The sequence below is a fragment of the Manacus vitellinus genome, unplaced genomic scaffold, assembly GCF_001715985.3.
Source record: "Manacus vitellinus isolate BGI_N305 unplaced genomic scaffold, ASM171598v3 scaffold_4_pilon, whole genome shotgun sequence".
In the NCBI taxonomy this organism is placed as follows: Eukaryota; Metazoa; Chordata; class Aves; order Passeriformes; family Pipridae; genus Manacus; species Manacus vitellinus.
This window is the reverse complement of record NW_021940604.1, coordinates 9,514,455-9,536,932: the sequence shown is the minus strand read 5'-3', so window position 1 is coordinate 9,536,932 and position 22,478 is coordinate 9,514,455. Positions and strand designations below refer to the sequence as shown.

Here is a 22,478-nt window from a genome sequence, read left to right as displayed (position 1 = left end):
AGGCTGGGTTTATCTGTGGGATCTTCTCTGCCCTGCTGACTAGGTAACAAATTGGGTGCTGTTTACCCTCAGCATTTAACACTTTCCTTCCCGACATTCCCACCAGCAGAAGAATCTCACAGCTGTGCGTACACCTTTCTATCTCCTAAGGGATTTGCTCTATGGCGAGTGAAAACAGAGACAAAACAGGGAACTGAGAGGGTGATTGCTTCTGAAACTTGCCACCTGGAGGCTGAAAGCTGCCTTTCTTGGACTCCATTTAAAAATAAAACATCTCTTACTTTTTACAATTAAAAAAATTCCCGCAGCTGCTATAAAGCTGAGACAAAAAAGAACATGGGACTGTCCTCCCTTCCCCCCTTTGGCACATAGCTACAGTATGATCTGGGTATAGCCTTAGTGGGAGAAAAAAAAATGAGTTTTGATTTGACTGAGCCTTACGAACACTCCCTGTGCATGGCTCTGGCTGTACATGCACTGCCTGGGGCCTGTCAGAGCCTGTCTGCAACATGCTGAGAGTGATGCAGAGATGAGCCCTCACCTCTCTGTGTCCCGGGAGGCCACCCAGCCTACTGCAGGGTTCTGTCTGTCAGCTCAGAATCAATACAGCTGTGCTCCCTGCACTCCCCCTTTGAACTAACAGCTGCTACAACCTGGCATTTTGGTAGGACCCAGATGCGTTTACATCTGAAAGCAGCTGCAGCCCTTACAGATCAAAGCTGGTTTGTGTGAAACACAGTTAAGCCCAGAGGATGCAAAGTATCCCTTGCTCCCATGTTGAATTTTGTCAGATGAGGCTACATCCAAGTACTGACTCCATTTAGTCACAGAAATTTGCTATTGTGGTGCAATGTGACAGCCATACTGAACTGCAAATTCACAGCATTTTTCCAAATTGATATTCATAAATCAATAATGGCCTAAAATAAAGAAATTAGTAATTTACATTGCATTGATACACTGTACATAAAGAGGCATGGAGCTTGCACAGAACCAAATTGGAACATTCACAGTAATGAGCTACAGCACAGTGAAGGAGTAGTAACTCCATCATGAACACAATTTGAACAGATTAATATATCACTGTGCGATATCTCTCATCAGAGATATCTTACTAGCCTGGTGGTAGATTAGCAGTGGTGTGGCTGCTTTATCTCTTATTCTTTCTAGCTGAAGCATCCTGTCAGCAGCTGCCCTGTGGCTCAGACACAGTCCAATATTCCTGTGGCTGTGAGAGGTCCATCAAGGGCATCCATCAGGTCTCTGTGACAGCAGGAGACACTTTTACAGTTTTGGCTACTGAATTTTAATGTCACTAGAAGCTAAAGACAACCATGAAGACATAGCTGCTATTCTGAACTGAAGTTAAGGGACAGTCTCACATATTTTTTTGTAAAGTAAACTTTAGGGAACAGAATAAGCATTTCCTTAGAATAGAATGTAACTTTCATTGTAGTCCACATTTGTGCTATCCACAAATTCAGTTATCATTAACCTAATATTTAAAATGCCATTTACCACTTCTGTAGCACTGCAACGTATCATTTTTATGCATGATTTTAAAAACATATTTACATTAAAACTCATATCATTTGACGCTCACCCTTAGTGCAATATGCTGGTAGATGTAAGCTGTCCAAGTCTGTTTACACATGTTCTTTCTGTTGCCACAGCTGAGGTAGAAATAGGCACAATAGAATCCAAAAGATTGAGAGAACACAGATTTGGATATGAAATGGTTTTTTAAAGATGACTTCAGAAACACTCATGAATGTGGCAGTAGAGTGTAGACAAGCCCACACTCAGCTGTCTATATCCAATCTCTTGCCAAGTTTCAATCTTCCGCAAAATTACAGCTTTCTAAGGAAATAGCCAAATCAAGTTAAAGCAATTTTGTACTGGAAATCTAGTATGAAGTCAGCACTTGTCATCACAAGACAAAACTGATGTCTTGTTTGTCATCAACAAACAAGAGCCAATATTTGTTGAGGACTAAAATGGTCTTCCCTGCATTTAGAATGCTCAGCCATGTTTCAGGTAGGCACTTATGACTGAAAGATTTGTCATCAGTTTCTGCTGTAGCTCACCTGTGGATGAATGCATACTGTCACAAATGTTAGCATTTGCGAGGTGATACCATGGAGCACATTGTCAAGCTGTGAAAGAAGGTGAGTAGTGTTCAATCATCACGGGTGTTTCTGTGTCTAGCCCATTTTTGTCATCCCTAAGTAATTTAGAACTACAAGCAATCTTCACTTTCAGTAAAAGAGTATTTTGTGATATCTGGAAGAGCAGAGAGGGTTCATCATTCAAAGGTGATGAAATGATGCATCTATCTCTTGTAATTCTGATAGTTCTATGACAAACAGGGGAAAATGGTTGGAAACTTTAAGTGATTTGAAGTGATGACGTACCCTCACCATGCTTTGTCTTTTGCAATGTACAAGCTGGGTGTTTACATGAAAGCAAATGTTTTTTCTCCTGCTCAGGTATCTGTGGATAGTCCCTCCCGGCATCATCTGTTGAAAATTATATATTATCAGTGTTAAAACTGTTTGTTAAATTGTAGTGCACTTTCTGCAACTAAAAATATTGCTAATGACTCTTAATTCTTATTACTTGAAATAATCATTAGAGCTAAGAGGCATTAGCACTAAAAATAAAAATATGCCTTTTTCAGCCAAGACACAAACGATTTTCTTAGCAGAAGAAGAAGCTTGGAAATGATTGACAGCACATTTTCACTCACCTTTAGTCTCTGACCTGGTCAGCTAAACTATATAAATTACTGGATTATCATAAGATGAGCAGCTGTGGTGCATGTTTATGACTTTTGCAGCAAGTATATTTTCATTCTCTAATGCTCACACTGCTTATAAAAAACAAATTCCCAGAGTTTGTATTTTAAAAGCTTTGCTAGGTTTACTTTATTATCTGTCCTCTTGTGTGTTATCTTACGTCTAACAAGTCGCTCTGGGCAACTGAGAAACATATTTGTCATGAGCTATCGTAAATCTCCTAATTATTACTGTTATCTTTATTAATCCATTTACAACTATCAGCCCTTCTTTCTAATAACGCCAATCTGCCATTTTCCTTCAGAAAGGGCTGCACTGCAGTTATTGTTACAACAGTGATGCAACTCAGTCAGCCAAATTATACCTTGTGGTCACTGCCCTGCATCCCCTGAGCAGTAAGGCAATAGCATTCTCAATGTGACTAATATTTCATCCACAGTAAGCACATGTAGAAAATACCTTTAGACATCAAAAGTGTTCACAGGGTAATCCAAACTGCAATTCCTTTATGTTAATTAGAAGGATACTGAAAATGCATTTTGAATAGGACTTGACTTTGCAAAATAAGAACATCTTCCTAAAAAAATGAACTCAACCGAGATCTTGTAGTTTCCCCCACACCAGCCCTTTCTGAGGCACTCTCCCGTGGTAGCCAGACATTGTGACTCCTCCATGACTCTTATGATGATGACCTGGGAGTGGTCGGTGCTCAGTCCTGCTGCTATATGTTTGGGAAGGCCTTCCTCTATCTGCCCCACGCAGCACAGGAAAGTTCTGCAGATGTTTGATATTTCCTCTATTCACTGACTGCTGAGCTCGGAGGCAAATTCCCACAGGGTTTTGTTAAGATTTTTATCAAGAGTCATCCAGGACAGACTTGCTGTGGAATCTCCGAAGCCTGACCCATGTGCAGCACTGGCTGGCTCTTGTCAGTAAAGGAGGCTTGCCTCAACAGGACAAACTCTTAGGCTTGAAAGGACTTTCCTTACCAAGGCTACATGTGCAAACCACTAAATTTTAACACATGAGATGCAAAGAGGGCAGCATCCAGGATTGTCATTTATGTGAGCAATTCAAGACTGTATTAGGAAAACTCAAATAAGGAAAACACCAGATTAGGAAAGTACAAAGACTCTGTGTGTCTGAGCATGGATTTAATTGTCAGCTAGTTTTTGCTAAAGGACATGATAAGCTCTATACTGGAACAAGATTTAATCACCAGGTATTTCTTACAGATGCTCTGTAGAAGTTTGATGAATTCCATCAACTTCTCCAGACAAATGGCTGAAATAAACGGGGCCCTGTAAATTCACTACAAAGTTAAGAGCTGAGAGGGCCTCTGGACATTTGTAACCATTGTGGGTGTCTGAATTTTCCTTGTGTGGTTGTCAGGATCACAAGCTCTCTGGTGAGCACAAAGAATCATAGAATCAAAGAATCATAGCATATTACATACAGGGATTTTATGAAGTCCTGTGTAAGCAGTTACAGCGATACAACATAGTCCTCTTCTACATATGAGATAATTTTACTTAACCTACTTTCTTTGAGCTCCAAAACTTCTCTGTGGCATACGTAGGCTGACTAATACTTGTCCTATTGTAGTGGATCATAGCAGTAACTCCTTGCAAAGCATATAGCTCAGTTGCCTTAGAAGAGGAATAAAATTAGCTTTACTTAGGTAATTCCCAGGTGCCACAGCCTTCCTACTTACAATTTTCTGTCAAAGGAATGGCTTTTATTTGCTGTGCCTTATAGGTCAGTTGGGAACAGCTACTTCTTTAAGCACTCTGAGACCTACAGTTATGACATGAACACCAAATATATCTTTTAAGGTTTTCGGCCAGGATTTTTCACTTTGAAATTCTCCAGCCAAAAGTAGGATTTTGCTTAAGCCAATATGTTATATGGAAATGACCTCTTCAGTTTTAAATGTTTGATGTGAAACTGATTTGACAAACAGGCTGAAATGAAACTGGTGGTCTCTTGGCAACATTTTCAACTTCTCCTATTGTCTTGATTCAAAATGGCAATTATGAGTTTCCCAAGTTTTGTTTTGAGAGTTGTTTTGTTTTTCTATTCCAAATCAGAGAAAAAAGTTATTTTCAAATTGCTTACAAAATATTCTGTATTAACAAAAACCTCTGTTAAAAATAGTATGTGTTGTCCACATTCCCACAAATAAATAAAAAGCAGCAGTCATACCAATTCTTCTAGTGTTATCCAATCCTGCAAAGATGAACCCATAAGGAACTTAATTAATTTCTATTTATTAGATATTTATTTATTTCTATTAATTATATTACACAATGAACAGTTCTTATCATACATTATTATTTATCTTGCTTTTAGCTGTAACGTTATAAAGCTCTAGGCATGTCCACATGTTTTCTTCTAAAGTCTTTATTATAAATACAGTCTTATTAAATTTATGAATTCAAAAATCATAATAAAAAACCCCTTTGGATTATTTTGACAGCTCCCAAGTAACTTAAATATAAGTTTCTAGAGGCAAAATTTGAGGCCATTGGATTTTTGCCTGGGATTTCTAGATGTCAAATTCTGTAACTGGAGCAGCTTTGCCCACACCTTTGGACACCAGGAAATCCCAGACTAAAGGCTGCTTAGTGTGCCAGTGCAGACCTGCACCATGGATTCATTGGACCTATTTTATAAATACACTGCATACACACAGGAAAATCGACACATTCTTGTTCAATGGGAACTACACATAAAACTGCTGCACCTGTGCAGTAACATTAGCATATACCGGGTTCTGTGAACTATTGCACATGGATTTCACTACTCCTGTATAGACAACTGTTACAGTAATCACACTCAGAAACTTAGCATCCCTATCTTTGACAAATACATCCCCCAGATTTGATTAAACTTTATTCTGGTTGTGAGTATCACCTCCCAAGTTAATTTAAAAATCTGTGCAACTTCACCTACTGGCACAGAAGAACCTGTTTTTTCAGGGGCCTGTTCCACATTGGCAGTAACCTCCACTGCTCTGAGTTGTGGGACCAGCCCTCTCAGCTGTCGTGCATCTCCTAAAGCATCTCAGTTTCCATAGATATATATGCTTAGTTCATCATTAATTCGTAAGCATTCAGTGATCTCAACAACTCTTTTTGTGTGTGTGTGAGCAATATTTTCTTTTAGCATATGGGTGTTTTTGTTTCTAGAGTACTTATCACCATAACAACCCATCTCCTCCTAATGATCTGTTACTACACTCTTGATTTATGTATGTACTCTAGGTCCAAAAGCCCTTTTATGCAGGATATAAAGGTCAGGTGAATACTCTTTTAGGATTCTTCCTTGACAATGAATTGTCTAAAAAATTAGTCACTTGTTGAGTCAACTAAAAATACAAAATCCCAGTGGGGTGTGGCAGCTGTTTCCCATATTCATGAGATTTAAGCATTAATCATCCCATTCAGGTCAATTAGCCTTCCCTAGCACTCAGTTGTGCACATTTTTGATTGCCCATGACTCCCCCTGATACAAGGGCGAAGTGTGCTCATATTCTCCTGAACTACTCTCTTTTCTCCAGGGTTGGATTAGAAGGCGTGACACTGCAGCCTGAAGCTCACTGGAGCTGTTCAGGAGATTTTAGCGAGCACAGATTTAGGCTGCAGCTTAATACAGAATTTTAGATAAACAAAAGTACAAATTTTCTTCCTGTCAAAAGACGGGCACTATAGAAGCCCTCCAATTATCTTCAGAGCATTTAGGAAAATCTAAAAGGAAACAAAATATTTTCCCCATTTGTGTATTTAAAATTAAGACTAGTTAAGAGGGGGGAGGCATGGAACCAAAACCCAAAAAGAAATCCATGCAAGGCACCAGAATCCAGGGTAGTAACTGTACTTAAAAATTAAGACATTTAAGGAAGAGAACAGATTAAAAAAACCAAACAGGGAAATAATGAGCCTGTCTTTCCAGAAATCAGAAGCCATAAGCTGGTGCAAGACAGCAGTGACTGACAGATTCACTCTCTGTAAAAATGCAGAGGAAAAAAGAGTTGTTCAGGATACAGAATGACACTAGCACAGGGCTATAATGTGGACCTCACAAAATCTGAGGTTAGAAATGGGAAGGTTTCTAATCACAAGAGAAGTGCAGCATTCTGCTGAAAATAGCAGGCCAGTACACCATCTTTTTCTCACTATTTAAAGTTCTTGATCAGTATAGCGAAGGCACTTGGAACAGTTTTGATAAAGAATAGACTTCCCACATCTGTTCCTTCTGTACTGTTGTGTACTTAAAATGTTTAGAGTTCCCCCTTAAGCTGTGATGCACTTAAGAGGTTTTGGCTTAGCAAAGAACATTCTATGCCTGGCACTTCCAAAGAAAGTGCACAGACATGTTTTGCATTGTATACCTAAGCTTATTTGACTGGAAAATGAAGCTACCACCTCCTGGACACGAGGTCATTAACTTCATTTTATTAACCCGACACTTTATGGATACCGATATTCACGTTAAGAGATGGTAAGAATGACTACTTGTTTGAGTTTATGAAATTAACCCATGAACCACAAACACCACCAAGTTTCTACAACTGTAAGTTAAAACATTTTTAATTAAGCCACCACATTTGAAAGGAGTGTCATATACATTAGTATCACTTCAAAGTAATTAATGACTATTTGCAATAGCTTTCTCTGGAACATCTTAATTGTGTAACACGCTGGTTGTGCTTCTACCACTCCCAGTACATTCAGAGCCAAGTTTATTTTACATCTGTGCTTTTTTGACAAGTTACAACAATGCTTATAAGAAAGCATACAAAAGACTGAAATTATGCTAAACCTGATTACCATACCATCCTCCCTCTCATTAGGAAAGGTGTCCATTTTCTTACTTTTTTTTTACCTCCTTCTCAGCTTTAGCTGTACAAGAATTTTCCAGACTTGGGATTCTCTGCTGTGTTTTGAATTTGACAGAAGTAATTACTATCATTACTTATGATACAGGTAAGTCTACACAATATTCCCCAACAGCCAGTACTGTATACAGAAAACGAAAAAAAAAATAAAGGGACGCATTTGTCACAGAATTCTCTTGTTCAGAAAGAATCACAAATACACTTGATTGTATATGCCACAACTGAGCTCATAACACAATTCTTAAGTCTGCAGACATTTATGCTCTGTAAAATTATAAAATACAGGCCTTGGAGGGACCTTCAGGAGTCACATGACTTTTCCAAAACAGGATCACATTCAATATATAGTATTATCAAGTTAAAAAAGGTGTTACAAAATGGAAAGCTATAAAACATATAGTACAAGAAATACTGGGCATTGTAAAATATTAGTTGTAAATTACTTTAGCTTTACAGTATGTCGGTTAATGCTTTTTAAGTTCTATTTTCTACATGTCCATGAATGCACATACCCATACACTTACCCTCCCCTAAGTACTGGGTTCATGAGAGCAAGAAGTAACAAAGTAATATACAACCTTTGCTTTCCACCCTACCTGTACCCCCCTCAGTCTGTCTTTGCTAGAGCTGCTTCTCCCAAAGCTGGAAGAAAAGCTCACAAAATAAGCTTCTTCCTTCTTCCCCAGATGAAGAAAGCCCTGATAAAGATTATAGACCATAATTAAATCTGCTGTAAGCTGCTGCAGGTCCATGACCAACACAGACACAGCTCTGCTTTGCCAGAATACTTATTTGGAATTGCTGACTGCAGAAACACAAACTAGGAGCCAGCCAGGTTACTCCAACACAGATGTCTGTGTGAAGTTTGCATACATAAATTGCTCACAGAACTGCTTATCTATTTTTGCCTGTTACCCCTAGTGACTCATGCAATAGCCCCAAGTTTACTAAACTGAGGTGCCTACAGTGTTAGAAACGTTTGGAGGTTTTCAGATACCTTATGCTAAGATTTCCCTCCAAAGTACACTGATAATTAAAACACAGCAGTTTTAAAAAGGTAGACAAGTAGAATAGTTTATGTTTCTACTCAAGGATATTTTCTAGACCAGCATCCCTAAAATACCATGTAAAAATATACGTAGTTTTAACATCTGAAATTTTATTGATTGTCTCTGTGACAATATATATTAAACACATATCTGTGACTCCATCACAAGTCCTGCTGTGGCCACAAACCCACCAATGTTACATTAGCCACTGTTACCCACCAGCTCCATGCTTTAGAGGAGATCTCTGTCTAACAGCATCAATTGGTGGAAAACAAATTTTAATTTAATTTTCCCCTTAATTCAAATAGCTTTTAATCAGTAACAGTACAGTAACAGAAACAAGAAAAGATTTTTAGGTGACAGGTGACCGTGACAGTCTCAGGGAAGTTCCTTCCTTGGGACTGACTTTGATGGAAGAAAAGCATTCTTTGGAAGGCTGCTTTTTTTCTAGGTCCATTTAATGCAATTTTGTCAGAGATGAAAAAAAAAAATCTTGCAGGACCCACTAATGGGTTGTTTAAAATCTGTCCTCTTTCTTTTTACACTTGAAACACAACCCTCTTTATTCATAAGCAAATGTTTGAATAATTAGTTGGGAGGGGAAGAAGCAAGTAAACCACCCAAACAGAATTGACATGAGAATACATAACTGAATACTTTAGGTAAAAGTTATTTGCTTAAAGATGCCAGTGCTTTTCCTAATTTATTGCCAGGGATAGTAAAAAATAGTCTGGTGAAATAAGGGGTTTTTTTTCAGTCTCCCACAATCACATCGGATGCACATCATAGGTACTCCTCTGTTGTTTTGACAGTTGACTGTACTTGGACTTAATCTTTCAATTTAAGTATGGTGCTCTCTCTGGGGAGGAGTAGTAATAGGTAGGCTTGATGTTTCCCAGGACTTCATCTTCCCAGTTGGGGAGGCAGCAGAAGAAGAAAGCACAACCTATAACGACGACAGTGCTGGCCCAACCAAAGCCATAGGCCCAGCTGAACATATTATCTCCTGTCAGTGGAATATCTTCTGTGAATTTCACTGGGTAAATGACCAAGCCAATGATCTGGAATGCAGCTAGAGTGAGAGAAAAAGAACAGCAGGAGTAAATTACAATGAATGTATTACAGTTCCCACTAAGAAAAGGTACCTGGAGATAACTGCATATTTAAGATATGTAAGGACTAGCTTCAGTCCTGCAATCAAATCTGCATTCTTACAGAGGTATGTGACTTCTGGCCAAGGCAGATCCCCACGCCTATCTGATTGCAGCAGCTACAGCTGACATTGCCAGGTTGCTAAGGCACATATCTGCATGCCATGACCAGCCCTGTCCTACAGCAAGGCACAGTGAACCCTGCGGAGCCAGTTACCTCCCATAGTCCCGTTGTTCCTCCTCCCATCAGAAAGGTGGGAAGCACCCGGGGCTCTCAGCTCCTAAGTCTTAGCATGTGGCATGTCGGGTCAAAGGTCTTGGCTGTCCCTGTACAGTGCTTTTGGGAAAGTGCAAATTGACAAAACCCACTGGATAACTTCCCTAACCATTATTCTCTGAAATCAACCTTTCCTTGTTTCCCATGAAAATGAGTCATAAATGAGACAAAGACAGCTAATTTCATAAGAGAGGCTCCATCTAGCATGTTTTTCTGCTGATGCCTGTTCTCAAATAACCTTGTCTTTGTGCCCAGCCTTACCTACAACAAAGAGCAAGCCTCCAATTCCTCGCACAAAGTTGAAGCGGAGTATCTCGATCGAGAACGCGATGACTGCAAGAGCGAAACAGATGACCAGAATCACAAAGCCAACGAGGTATGTGGCAGCTGCTGCTCTCCCCCAACCTTGAAGAGAAAACAGGAAAGATGTTATACACAGCAGTACACTGCTGTAGGTCATTGCATTTCTTTGGTTTTCTTTAATCATTTTTTTATTGAAATCTTTTACTGTAAGAAGCATGTTCTTATTTCAAAGCAATACTGAATGCCTCCAAATCACACAGCTGCAGAGCAGAGAGGCATCATCATTGCTGGAGCAGCACAGAACTCCCTGTCCACTAACTTGTCTTGCTGAAAAGAGGGATATAGTGCAGCACATAATAGAGATAGCACCATCAAACTCTGTATCTGTAAGACTCACAGACACCAGAGCAGATAGGGCACACAGCTGCTGACAATGCACTTTATTGTTACAGCTCCTGTTCAATATGCAAGTTTAAAAAACCACTTGCATGCACAGGGAAGTGTGAAAGCAGACAAGAGGGTACCACCACAGTCAATAACTTCTGGGAAATAACAGTGCTGTGAGCATACAATTTCTTCCTGTTTTTTTATGACAAGAATAGTGCACCTGTAGCAAAATTAGCAAGACCAAAAAGAAATAAATTTGGAATAGCTGAAAAGATGACAAAAAGAAAGGTCTTGAAGATAAATATCTACTCACAGCTAAAACATAGCAGGTGGAAGAGAAACAGCCAAATCTGAGTTGAAGAGTCTTCTTTGAATCATTACTTGATGAAACATTACTGATGGAACAGGTTGGTGGAGATTCTTAGGATCAAGCTATTGCATGCTGGAGAGGCTCAGGCATGAAGCAAGTGGCCATATTCCAGCAGAGCAGCACTAGCACCCAGAACTCACACACCATAGGCCAGAGCCAAGGCAACAATGGTAAGAAAACCTCCTAGAAAAACAGCCAGCAGTTCCACTTTTGAAGTAACACGGACTTGCAAAGAGGACCTCACAGACCCTGTCCACTTCAGAAACCAAGTAATTGAGGTGAGCCCAGTGCAAACAACTATAAGCAATGGTGTTCCTGCCCTGGAGGCAGGATACCTGCCCACAAGGGCTAAACTATACTGGCTAGTGCTTTGTTTTCCAGTCAGCTGTCATCACAATTCAATTCCCACATCTACATAATGTGGGTTTCTACTTTCACACAGACAGAGGTAGGGCCAGATCCTGAGCTCCCTCTAATGTAGGAATAAAGATGGTAGTGAGATCTAGGTCAGAACATTTTAAAAAAATCTCTTTCTTTACAACTGTTCATTCCAACACAGTTGAAGTGACTTTGGAGATATCTTGCTTTCATTGTGGCTTCCATTCTTTCTGTGCAAAAAGTAAGCAGAAGAAGGAGGCAAAATAAATTTTTCCTAAAGAATTATAATCCCCCGCCTTAACTCATGTACCGTATTAGTTGCACAAATAGGGAGAAATAGTAATTTGCAACAGAGAATGCAGTAAAACTATCTCAGACACCTCCACTACATACATCAATTTGCCATCTGAAAGCAAAGCATTGTTTTACAGCTATTTTAATTAGATCAGTTTGAACTGGTTTCCTTCCCCTCTATTCCAGCAGCAAAAGTGAAATACAGCAGGTATCTGTCAGCCGAATCTCTGCTCAAAACTCCCAACCACCACCACTACCACCTAAACACAATAAAGCTGACATAGAAAAGATAAGGAAAATGGTTTTCTCTTCCCTCTCCCTTCTTGGAGCTACTCAAGACAGCAAAAACTTTTCAAATTGCTTCTCCTTCAGCTAGCTGTGCATGTTTCATACCCTTTGCCTAAGGGAATGCTGAGGGGAAAGGAAGGAGGGAGAGGGAGGGGAGGGAGGACACCTGATGAGTGTCTGGAGATTAAAACTATGTCAGCAGTCTGATAAAATCTTTTCATACAAAATATTCTCATACATACCTAACAGAGGCATTGAATATTGTCTCCACAATAGGATTTCTTCAGTGATAACTCATGTAAAGAGATATGTAACCATTACACACGGCCAGCCCAGGAAAACTGATTCAGACTAAATGATCTTGGAGAGCTACTTATCAATATTTACCATATTAAGAAAAAAAGCACAACAAGTAGAACACTTAGTTACCATAGCACATTCCCTTTCAGATGCATTATATATGCTGACAAGATACAGGAAGACAATTCTCGCATCTGTTTGATAAAACTTAGGCTGCAAACTCAAATACACCCACAGGTTAGACACCTTGAGGTTTGGTGCAACAAAAACACAACTAGAGGAGTACAAGCCAGAATGCCCCCAGTGCTCTCTCTGCCATTTTTGTGTCATCTGTGCTTACTTTACAAGCATAACAAGCTTTTGGATACAGGTCAGCCCCAGCTCTGCTCAAAATGATTTATTTTCTTCTCTCTGGCAATCTGAAAATGACAACACATATGGCTGCAGGAGATACCTTGTCAGGAAGATTAATATCAAGCTCAGCTTTTTTTCAGGTCTTCAGAAACAGGGCAACAGTAGGCACCATCATTATGAAATTCAGCACGTTTTGTGCTCATGTGTGACAGAGCTTGGTGCTGGTGATCCCATAAGTTCCTCTCTTTCTCCTTCTGGATCATCTTTTCCAACAGCAGTTAACAGCAAGTTTGATACTGACAAGACCTGGTAAGACTGAGACATATGTGCTGGCCACAGCACTCGATGCCTGTGCTCTGGGCTGGACTAGTGTAGTAGTCAGCCAGTGAACAACCAGCCTGCCGTTTGATCCCCTGTGAGAATCAGAAAAGGAGCAGAAAAAGGCTCTAGACTTATATATACACACAATGTAAGAAAAATCTCAAAAATTAACTGTAAGTCTTCTAATAAGTGACTGACAAGAGAGATTGGGATGGGAGCCTGCATCTTTCCTGAGTACAGGGTGCAGCCCTGGCATGTTTCTTATCCGCAAGAACTGTTGCTACCCCCACCAACATGGAGAGCCTTCAGCAGAGGGGCTGCTGCAGGGCTTGGACTGAAATTGCTGTTTCTGCATGCAGAATTCCCCTCATCCCCATACATATCAAGTCAGGCTTTCCCAGCTCCTTGTCCCTCTAAAGACTTCGGAGAGCTGGTTGAGTCCCCACAGGTACCCAGTTCTCCTGTCTGTCTGAAAGATCTTCCCCCTACAGCTCCCAGGAGGAAAGAGTGCAAGTTTACCCTCTCACCATTTTCTACCTTAAGAGCTGGAGAGATCTGCTCACGCTCAGAGAAGGACAGATCAGCCCCAGTTTCTAGCTGGTTTGTGCTCAGAAGTACTTTGTAATCAGAAGATATTTAGCCAGGATTTAAGTTTTCCATAAAAATATAAAATTTTCAGTTCCATTCATTTGGCAGAGAGAGTATTGTAGACATAAATATGATGTCTGTTTATGAAATCCACCAATAACATCACACTAATTAGGAGCTGCATAAAATGAAAGGCAGAAGAACAGGAGAGCAGAAAAGCAGAAAAATAGTTGGAGATACTAGTGTTCCCAGGTTGGCTTGGCCTCAAAGAATAATCAAGTTCTTTGCATCTAATCAGCAGAAAAGTATTTATCAATTAGGTGGTGTTGAAAGAACATTAAAAAAACAACTGTTCAGGAGCTGAAGGTCTATTATTATTAGGAAAGATTAAGAGTTTTATTACATAGCACTACATTACACTAATGATTACTATGGAAAGGAACTAAGCTGCAAATGTTATCATGCAAATAACTAGGAGTGGTCAGGATTACTTAATGTAAATGATGAGCACCAGTAATATGATGAAATTAAAAGCAAGCAAGCAACAGGGCCTTAGCATTAGGTATATTTCCTGATTTCATTTGGTCATGCCTCAGCCTCACCAGGAAGAAGATGGAATCTCTATAGGCTAAAGGATTTAAATCTAGATTTCCTTTTAGAAAATAATAAAAGGGCTAGGAAAGTAGTCTAGCAGGGAGATGAACTTCTACAGGATTTGAATTAACAAGATTTTCTCATCTTCATTTACTTATTTCCAGAAGCAGAAGCTAGTTTGTTAGCTTATGAAAAACTGGAATCTTAGGGTAGAAGTTTTTATCATGATGTGCATAGATGGGGCATGTTTTTACACTGTAGCTTTAATATTTTTTTGTATATAAATGGCAGTAGCAATTCTTGTTTGGCCTTGAGAGCCCATTACATATAATGTCAAAAAATATCTGCGTTTGTTAATGTAATAAAGGATTAGTGGACTCCAAGCAAAAGAGCACCGTCAGTCCATTTTCTTGCTCAGATAATGCGCAAACTTCCATGATAGCATGACTGGTGAAGGGAAGCTATGTGCATAACCACCACAAGACAGAAGAGCCCAGGATCAGAGGTTTGCTAGGAGAGCTGGTTGGAAATTAATACTGGGAATCACAACTCTGTTTTGGCTTTCAGAGTGCAGGAAAAGCAAATGCTATAACATCAAATTATTAAAAACAAGCCCTCTGGTACAAACTTGGCGTAAGTCAGTTGGCTCTGCCAGGAGCTGAGGAGAGACACAATCCTATATGTTTCCAACTTTTAAAGTTTCTGGGTTGTTAGCAGTGGAAGTACACCTGCCCAGGAGCCAGCAAAGCGCACTGGCAGAGTCACAAGCCTCACCTGTTCACTGGGTTCTTTTACCAGGGAGTTGCACTAAATGTTTTCTTGGTGTAGGTAGGGACACCAACTGCTACACCTTTCCCATTAGCATTTTCCAGATGCCTGCACTTGGATGACACTATAAATGTTGTTAGTTTGTCTTGAATACATCCTGGCATCGTAAATCAGGCAAAAGCATGCCTGAAAAGAGGTGTACTGAAAAGATAAGTGTACATCTAACATTCCTCCTTTATTTACCTGGCCCCTCAGTGAAGTCGACACATGCACTCAGCTTCACCAATAATCTGCGGTATCAAAGTCCATGCCTCTAGGGACACAGGTACAGTGGCACAGCTGCAGTGAAGTATGATTCACAAAGGCTGGGCTCCCAATTCTAGGTTCCACCTTTTTTTCCCTTGCCTTTGTTGTTTTGGTGTTCTTTTGTTGTTTTTGGTTTGGTGTTGGGTTTTGGTTTTTTTTTTTGCACCTGGTATGAGTGTTTCCCTTTTTCTTCCTTGGCTGTTGTGTACTTAATGAACACCAACTGGCTGTTAGGAATATAAGAAAGAGTTAACCTAATGGGGTTACCTTTACTGCACACATACACACCCACTTTTATAGTGTTAATTCAAAGCAAAGTCGCTGGGATCAGCCATTCAGAACCAGGAGGATACAGCCACCCACAAATACTGCTCCTAAACGTACAGCCTCATCACTATAGAGACAATCACCCCCTCCAAGGAACACATTGCAAATAATCCTTGTCACAGCTGATGGTTTACTGATATGTTTTAAACACCAAGCCAACAGTTTAATCCTGCAATGGTCTAGATTAAGTCATCTTGAGTCATATTCTAGTGCAGTACAACACCTCTGCACTGCAACATTTTGATAATACACAGACGCTGCCAGCCAGAGTACTTCCCAGACGCAAACCAGTACAGAACTCTAAACAAAATCCCTTCCCTGCCTCCCTACCAAATGACATCCTACTCTTCTTTTTCCCTTTCACTTCTTCCCTCTCATGTGGCATTTACAAATGTGTATTAAGAAGCAATGCAGTTTATGAGACGCTCTTATTTGCAAATCTTTGTCTGTTCTCGCTCCTTTCCCCTCATTTAAAATAAGCGACTCAGCTGCTTTTTCCTCTTCCTTTTCTTAGTACACATGCCACAGCTCAATTAAGAAGTTGTCTAATAGAACTTTCTGTTAATGGAGATCCACTCTGAAGTCTCCATTTCATCAAGAGGTGGAGGATGTTTAGTGCTTAGCAGTTACTGTATGCAAAACACAAGTTATGCATCTCAATTAGTTAAGTTTAATTTTCCTTCAGCAGTGCTGTAAATGCCTGCTAGGCATTTTTTCCTTTGTAAATGCCCTCACCTATTTTGCGACTAATTGCATTAGCATAGGAAAAAAAGGAAACAAAATAAATCAAACCTGAACTCATGTGTTACATCCTGTCTCTGGATGTAAATACTGTTTTAGTAGACAGTGGTACTGATGTTATGAAAATTTGAAAAGAGGCAAATTGGTATAAATGAGCCAAGGATTTAAGTAACTTTTGGGTTAAATAAGCTAGAGCTTAAATAAGCCAAGTCCAGGATACTATTCTTCTCTGTCAGCTTGTTAACTAGAAAAAACAGCAGAACATTACTTTTGCCCCACAACACTGAGGGCTGACGCCAAGCACACACCCATCAGTACTCAGGGAAGTGAGAAGCAGTGTCACTACAGGAGAAAACAGATTTCAGCAGCTGTTCTGTGTTAGCACTTTTTCCTTTTGCAATGCAAATTTCAGCAACTCTATCACCTTTTCTTCTCTGTCTAATGGGGGAGATGGACATATTTTTCTCACTATCCAGATTTCTTCCACCTAGGAGAGGCCTGAAGTCATCACCTGGCCAAGAAACAAAGCCACTTCTCTTACAGTATATTCTGGAGTTAGCTTTCAAGCACAAGTGTTGCAATTAAAAGCTTCTGGAAGTCAGTCTGCCTTGCTCAGGCAGCAAGGGATCTGCGCAGGGAAGCAGTCCCGGCTCTCCTAGCTGAAACACACCCTTCCAGCTTCTCAGTCCCTAAAGAACCCTCATCCAGGATCTTAAGGCGGGTCTGCTTATTTGTCCAGAAATATTTTGGTTTAGGGAAAAGCAGATGTAATCAGACCCATGTGTTCTAGCAATAAAACAAGAAGTCCCCCAAAAGACCCAGAAACTGAGAGTGTGCAATAAGAATATTACGTTGTTGATGCCAGATACAGAAGCAGCTCAGCAAGTTAAAACAGAGGCGCAATTATCCCTGATTTAGGCCCCAGTGCAACAGAGAGGTATACAAAGGAAAGAGCATTTTTTTTTTTCCTGCCTGCAAACCCACATCAGGCCATTTTAAGCTGCAGGTCAGGAGGCATTTTAATAGCTGCACTGTCTTGGCCAGGCAGGGTTAAATTCAGGTGCTCTCTCCCTCGAAAGAGTCGAGGAAAGACCATGAGGAAAGACCATTTTACTACTGTCCAGGTGTGGTTCTGCGTAGAACACCTCCCGCGAAGGTTTGTCAGGGAGCGGTGCCGGTGGCCTCCCGTCTGACCAGGGAGGCCACCGGCACAGGCACAGGGCGGGGGAGTTCACTGGTGCCAGGTAAGGCTGCTGGGACTGCAGCCTGCGGAGAGTTGAGGCTAAGCAAATTGACGAACTTGTAACCAGTCGGCTGTCTTACTTTGGCTGTAAAATAACTTTAGAAAAACCCAAAATATCAACACCCCGGTTTCTCAGTGTTGTACTGATAAAAAAGATCGCTCTGAAGCAGTCTAGACCCGTGTTTCTTTGCTAGTTTAAGCCCCAAATCAGCACGAGTACTGGTTCTGCGAAGGAAACTTCATCCCGGAAAGCAACTGCTCCACAACAGAGGTAGGAAGGGTCCATGGCCATGGCACCCACTGTCCCGGGTCCCTCGGAGGGCTTCTCACTCACCGTAGTCCATGAGGGATTCGCAGTTCCAGTTGAGGTCCTCCTCGCCCCGCGTGCAGCTCTCCCACAGCGACGCTTGCTGCACGTAGGGCTCCGACTCGGACTCCAGCCACCCCCGGCCCGCCAGGGCGATGATGCCCATGATGATGGCCAGGCCCAGCAGCAGTGGCAGGAGCCACCTGCACCTCCAGCAGGCGAGGCCGCACACCACCATCCTGCGCGGCCGGCGGGGCGCTCAGCGAGCGTCGCGGGTGGGGTGCGGCGGGGACGCTCCGCTGGGACGGGAGACTGCAGGCGCCCCGGTCCGAGCGGGGTTTTAAGGCGCCGGGGAGGAGGGAGTCCCACCCACATTCCTCTGACTAAGCCTGCCGCCGCTGGCGGGCCCCACCGGTGGGGCCGGCGGAGAGGAGCGAAGGGAAGGGGAGGGAACGCGGGACGAGCCCGCTCCCGCTCGGCCCCGGCTCCACATCAGCCCCGAGAACCCCTGGCCCTTGGCTCGCCCCGCCTGGGCTCACCCTTGCACTTATCCTCTTGCTGTCTGCCACCCTCCCGCACCCGCATCCGCTCCTCCGTCGTGGCCCCGCCACCGCAAAGCGCAACCACAGCGAAAAAACTTTCCGTTCTCGGGGTTCCACGAACCCTGCCGTCCTCTCAGGGACTGGAGCTCATCCTCCTCCTCTCTATTCACTGGATGGACCGACCAGCATTACCCAACATTGATAATACCGATGGTGGTAACCACTTCAGGCACAAAAAGCTTGTAGTAAGTTCCTGTGCAGTTGAAAAAACACGTTAAAGGCAGATGTCATATGAGGATGGGAATGTGACTACTAACAAGGAAACTATCACTTGCCTCACATCAGGCTCAGCATTAAACAAATGCACATTTCCTAATGATCATCTAATCAATGTTCAATCGCAATTGTGCTCCAGCTTTCATGGGCACAGCCCAGCAGTGGTACTCAGGACCCATGCACCCTGACCTTTTCTCATTCCATGTCTGGAAATGCACCCCCAGATGCAAGATGACCAAAATGAAGGCTTCCCCATCAAATGGCATGAATAAACACCCAAATTTTTGGTTATGAGAGAAGTGCTTCTCTACAATAAGATCTGTGGGTTTCATGTAGGATGAGTCTTTATTGGACTGCATCAACTGGGATTTTGTCACAGCTATGTCACATATGATCAAACTGTCAATCAAATTTGTCAGTTCCTCAAAAGGTATTTAGGGGAGGTATCCTGCAAGGAAGGATGGTCAACCTCATTTGAGTACTAATTACTGGCAAATATCAGGGAATAGATTGTGATGCTAAAAATCAGAACAATGGTATGATATCACTGTAGACAAGTTGCAAAAATCTCAGACAGGTTACCTTAAACTATGTGGTGTTTGACCAGCCCTCCTAACATCCTTATGCTCATTCCCATTCTTCAGATTTCATTCCAAATTTGTAATAAAATAGAGCTCTATATAAATTTTGCCAGAACTACTTGCAAGTCTCAGTTATCAGCACACAGTTTTTTCATAGAGAAGTAATGGCAGAACTGGGCACCATAATCATCTCTTTGTCACTACAGCAGAACTTCATTTGCACAGTGCTGAGCAGTGATTTTTCAGCAGTCTCACTATCAGCACTCAAGTCACCTCAGCAGGAGATGCAGAAAGTACTTTCTTTAGCACAAAAAGTGTGAGCTGTTGGAAGAAGTGAGGTTAAATTTCATCCATTTTGCGAGAAGTAGAGAAGGAATGCACCACTCTGGAAAGTGCTCTCTTCATTACAAAGTCAAAAGTTAGGGAGTTCCCCCAGTTCAGACAGGAGCATAGAGCTGGCTCCCATTTTTGGTAATTGCATGACTTGGTTTCCCAAGGCTGTGCCTGCACCCGGAGTGCCTCAATGCCCAGATGTTTCAGTAGTATAATGTCAAGCTCTGAGATGAGTGTCCAAGCTCACTTCTGGCATTAGTGGCTTGCATGGCCTATTCTGCTTCTCCCAGTGACTCCAGGAAGAGAGAAATGCCATCTTCTCCTTTCTTTTTAAATACTTGGCTTTTAAACAACTAGGAAATCTAGCTGAAGTTAAAAGATAATATACCAAATATTTCATTATGTATGACTGGGGGTCTATGACACAGTCAATGAAGTTATCTGCCTTCAGTCCCAGTGATACTTGCATTTAGTAATGAGGAAATCTAGCAAACTAATAACCCAGTGCCTCATGCAGCAAAATAGGCAGCTCCAGTAACATATGTAGTTTTTCTCACCTCTGGGCTGTATAACCCACATCTTCACAGAGACCAGATGGTAGGAGTCAGCTCTGTGGGACTGCAATGATACACACATGAAAAACATGTAGTGCTATGATCATGAGGAAAAGATGCCCTAATACATAACAAAACAAACAGGAGGTTTGCTATAGTAAACACCAAACCCACCTGAACCTATCTGGGCATTCTGGATCAAGCTGCTTTGCTAAACATACAATATCTTCAGCCATGAACACAGTTATGTGTTCTGTAGCTATGAAAATCTAGACACTTTCCCCAATTTTTTTAACCACGGGAAAAAAGAATCATAAGCTTCTTTCACCATCACTACCCTTACCTTCATTTATTTTATTATGTGAATAATAAAATAATTTCATAATCTTTGTGGCTCTATAGAAATATTTTTCTCTGTAGTGTAATGAGGGATACGCCTCTCTGGTAGATGGTGCTTTATGTGGAGTAAATAATTTACCACTTCTGGCAATCATTCACCCAGCTATCAGAGAAAACCAAGTAGCCCTGAGTGAAGGTCAGAGATCAGCTCCAGCCCAGACGGGTATGGATGGGCTCTCACAGGCTTTGAAATGTGCCAGTGGGAGTTTGCAGGCTGGTTGCCAAGAGTTCATTTTGGGGAGGAGGGGCAGAAGGGGGACACATGGTGGGTAGCACAGAGCCAAAGGCATCTCTGTGCCTTGCAGCAGGGAGTCACCTCAGGGCTGGGGTTTTATCCCACTATATTTTCTGGCCTTTTTACCTCTCAGCTAAACCATTAGGAAAAAAACCAATGTCCAGAGACTGAATACCTGTTGTGAATCCAATTATTTTGTAATTCATGGGTGTTGTCCTTCAGCAGCGTCTTATGCTCACTTTCCTCAGTGTCCAAGTGCCCCAATTCTACTTAATCTCTCTTCAGGCATCACAGCCATAATACCTAATTAGCATCACCTAAACAGGGTAGTCATTCAATCCATAAAACAGGATAGGGATGGGATGTACTTAGTGTAACCTGCAACAGCCACTCCATTGGTATTTCCAGATCAAACTTCAATTTCCTCGTGCGTGCTCAAAAGCTGCCATTATCTGAATTTATAAGAAAGAAATTTTTCTGACAAGCTTTTGTCAGTAGCCCTTGGTTGAACTCAGTTTACATTAGAGACTCATCTGGAGCTGGCACAGATGAAATAAGCTGGTTCTCTGCAATTGATGTGCTGTTGAGCCTGCTTCGAGAGCCTTGTGAAAATACTAGGGCAACAGTTTGGCCTGCAGAGGTGTGACTAACCCTTTCTCATTCCTGCAAGAGACACCTTGTGTGACTCCATCAGCCTAAGATGACCTAAAATCTTAGAAATAAAAGGATAGTAAAGAGTCCTCATTCTGTGTACACAGTGCCTATGGTTGCCATACAGACAGTCGTAAGGCTGCACGTGGGCTAACTCACTTCAGTTTTCTACACTTAGGTTTTGCAATGGACTCTCTACTGTCCTGGAGTTGCACTGGGTGAAATTCTGTTTCTATTAAAGGAAATGGCAGAATCCCAGGTAGCAGGGATTTTACCCCAGAACTCTCTAGGGGCCTCAGGCTCACTTAGATCATGCCCACACAATATCTAGGGTCTTCAGACAACTAAGGTCTATGGACTGGTTGCTGTAACTTTTCTTCCTTTACCTCATCCTCTCATTTGCATTTCCAAAGTATAAAAAAGGAAAACATTAAATAAAGAACTGTGTCATCCTTGATATCCATAGTGATTTGGGAGTTATCCGTAAGTCTTTTCCCAGTGTTGACCATCTTCATGTGTGATGTTAAAAAGTGCTAGCAATTGCCTGGCTAACACTGGAACTATTCCTGCAGGAATGTGGGCTTGGTGCAGCTTACGAACATTATTCCCTAGAGTTGCTATTACTTCTTTTTGAACCTACAAGAAAACCCAAGGTACAGTGTATACTTATTTACGAGGAGATGGAGGGTTTCACTGTTTTTTACTTTGTTTTCATTTAAGATGAACTTCTGTTTATTCAGAAGAATGGGAAAGACTTACTAATTCTTGCAGAGATCATGCTTGTATCTATTCTGACATGTATTCACATCTGATAAATCAAGAGATGTGACTTGTAAAAATATCATATTCGTGCAATATCAAAT

The 22,478-nt window shown here is 41.4% G+C and overlaps 1 protein-coding gene across 1 annotated transcript; it reads right to left on the bottom strand.

The window, feature by feature from the left end:
- Window positions 1-7,374: 7,374 nt before the first annotated feature.
- On the bottom strand, window positions 7,375-18,342 carry PERP (p53 apoptosis effector related to PMP22). Its single transcript, XM_008932361.4, has 3 exons — window positions 18,072-18,342; window positions 10,437-10,580; window positions 7,375-9,819 (listed from the first exon to the last, which is right to left on the bottom strand). Exons 1-3 carry the CDS (start codon window positions 18,280-18,282, stop codon window positions 9,584-9,586), a joined length of 591 nt encoding a protein of 196 aa, XP_008930609.1. The 5' UTR covers window positions 18,283-18,342; the 3' UTR covers window positions 7,375-9,583.
- Window positions 18,343-22,478: the final 4,136 nt, after the last annotated feature.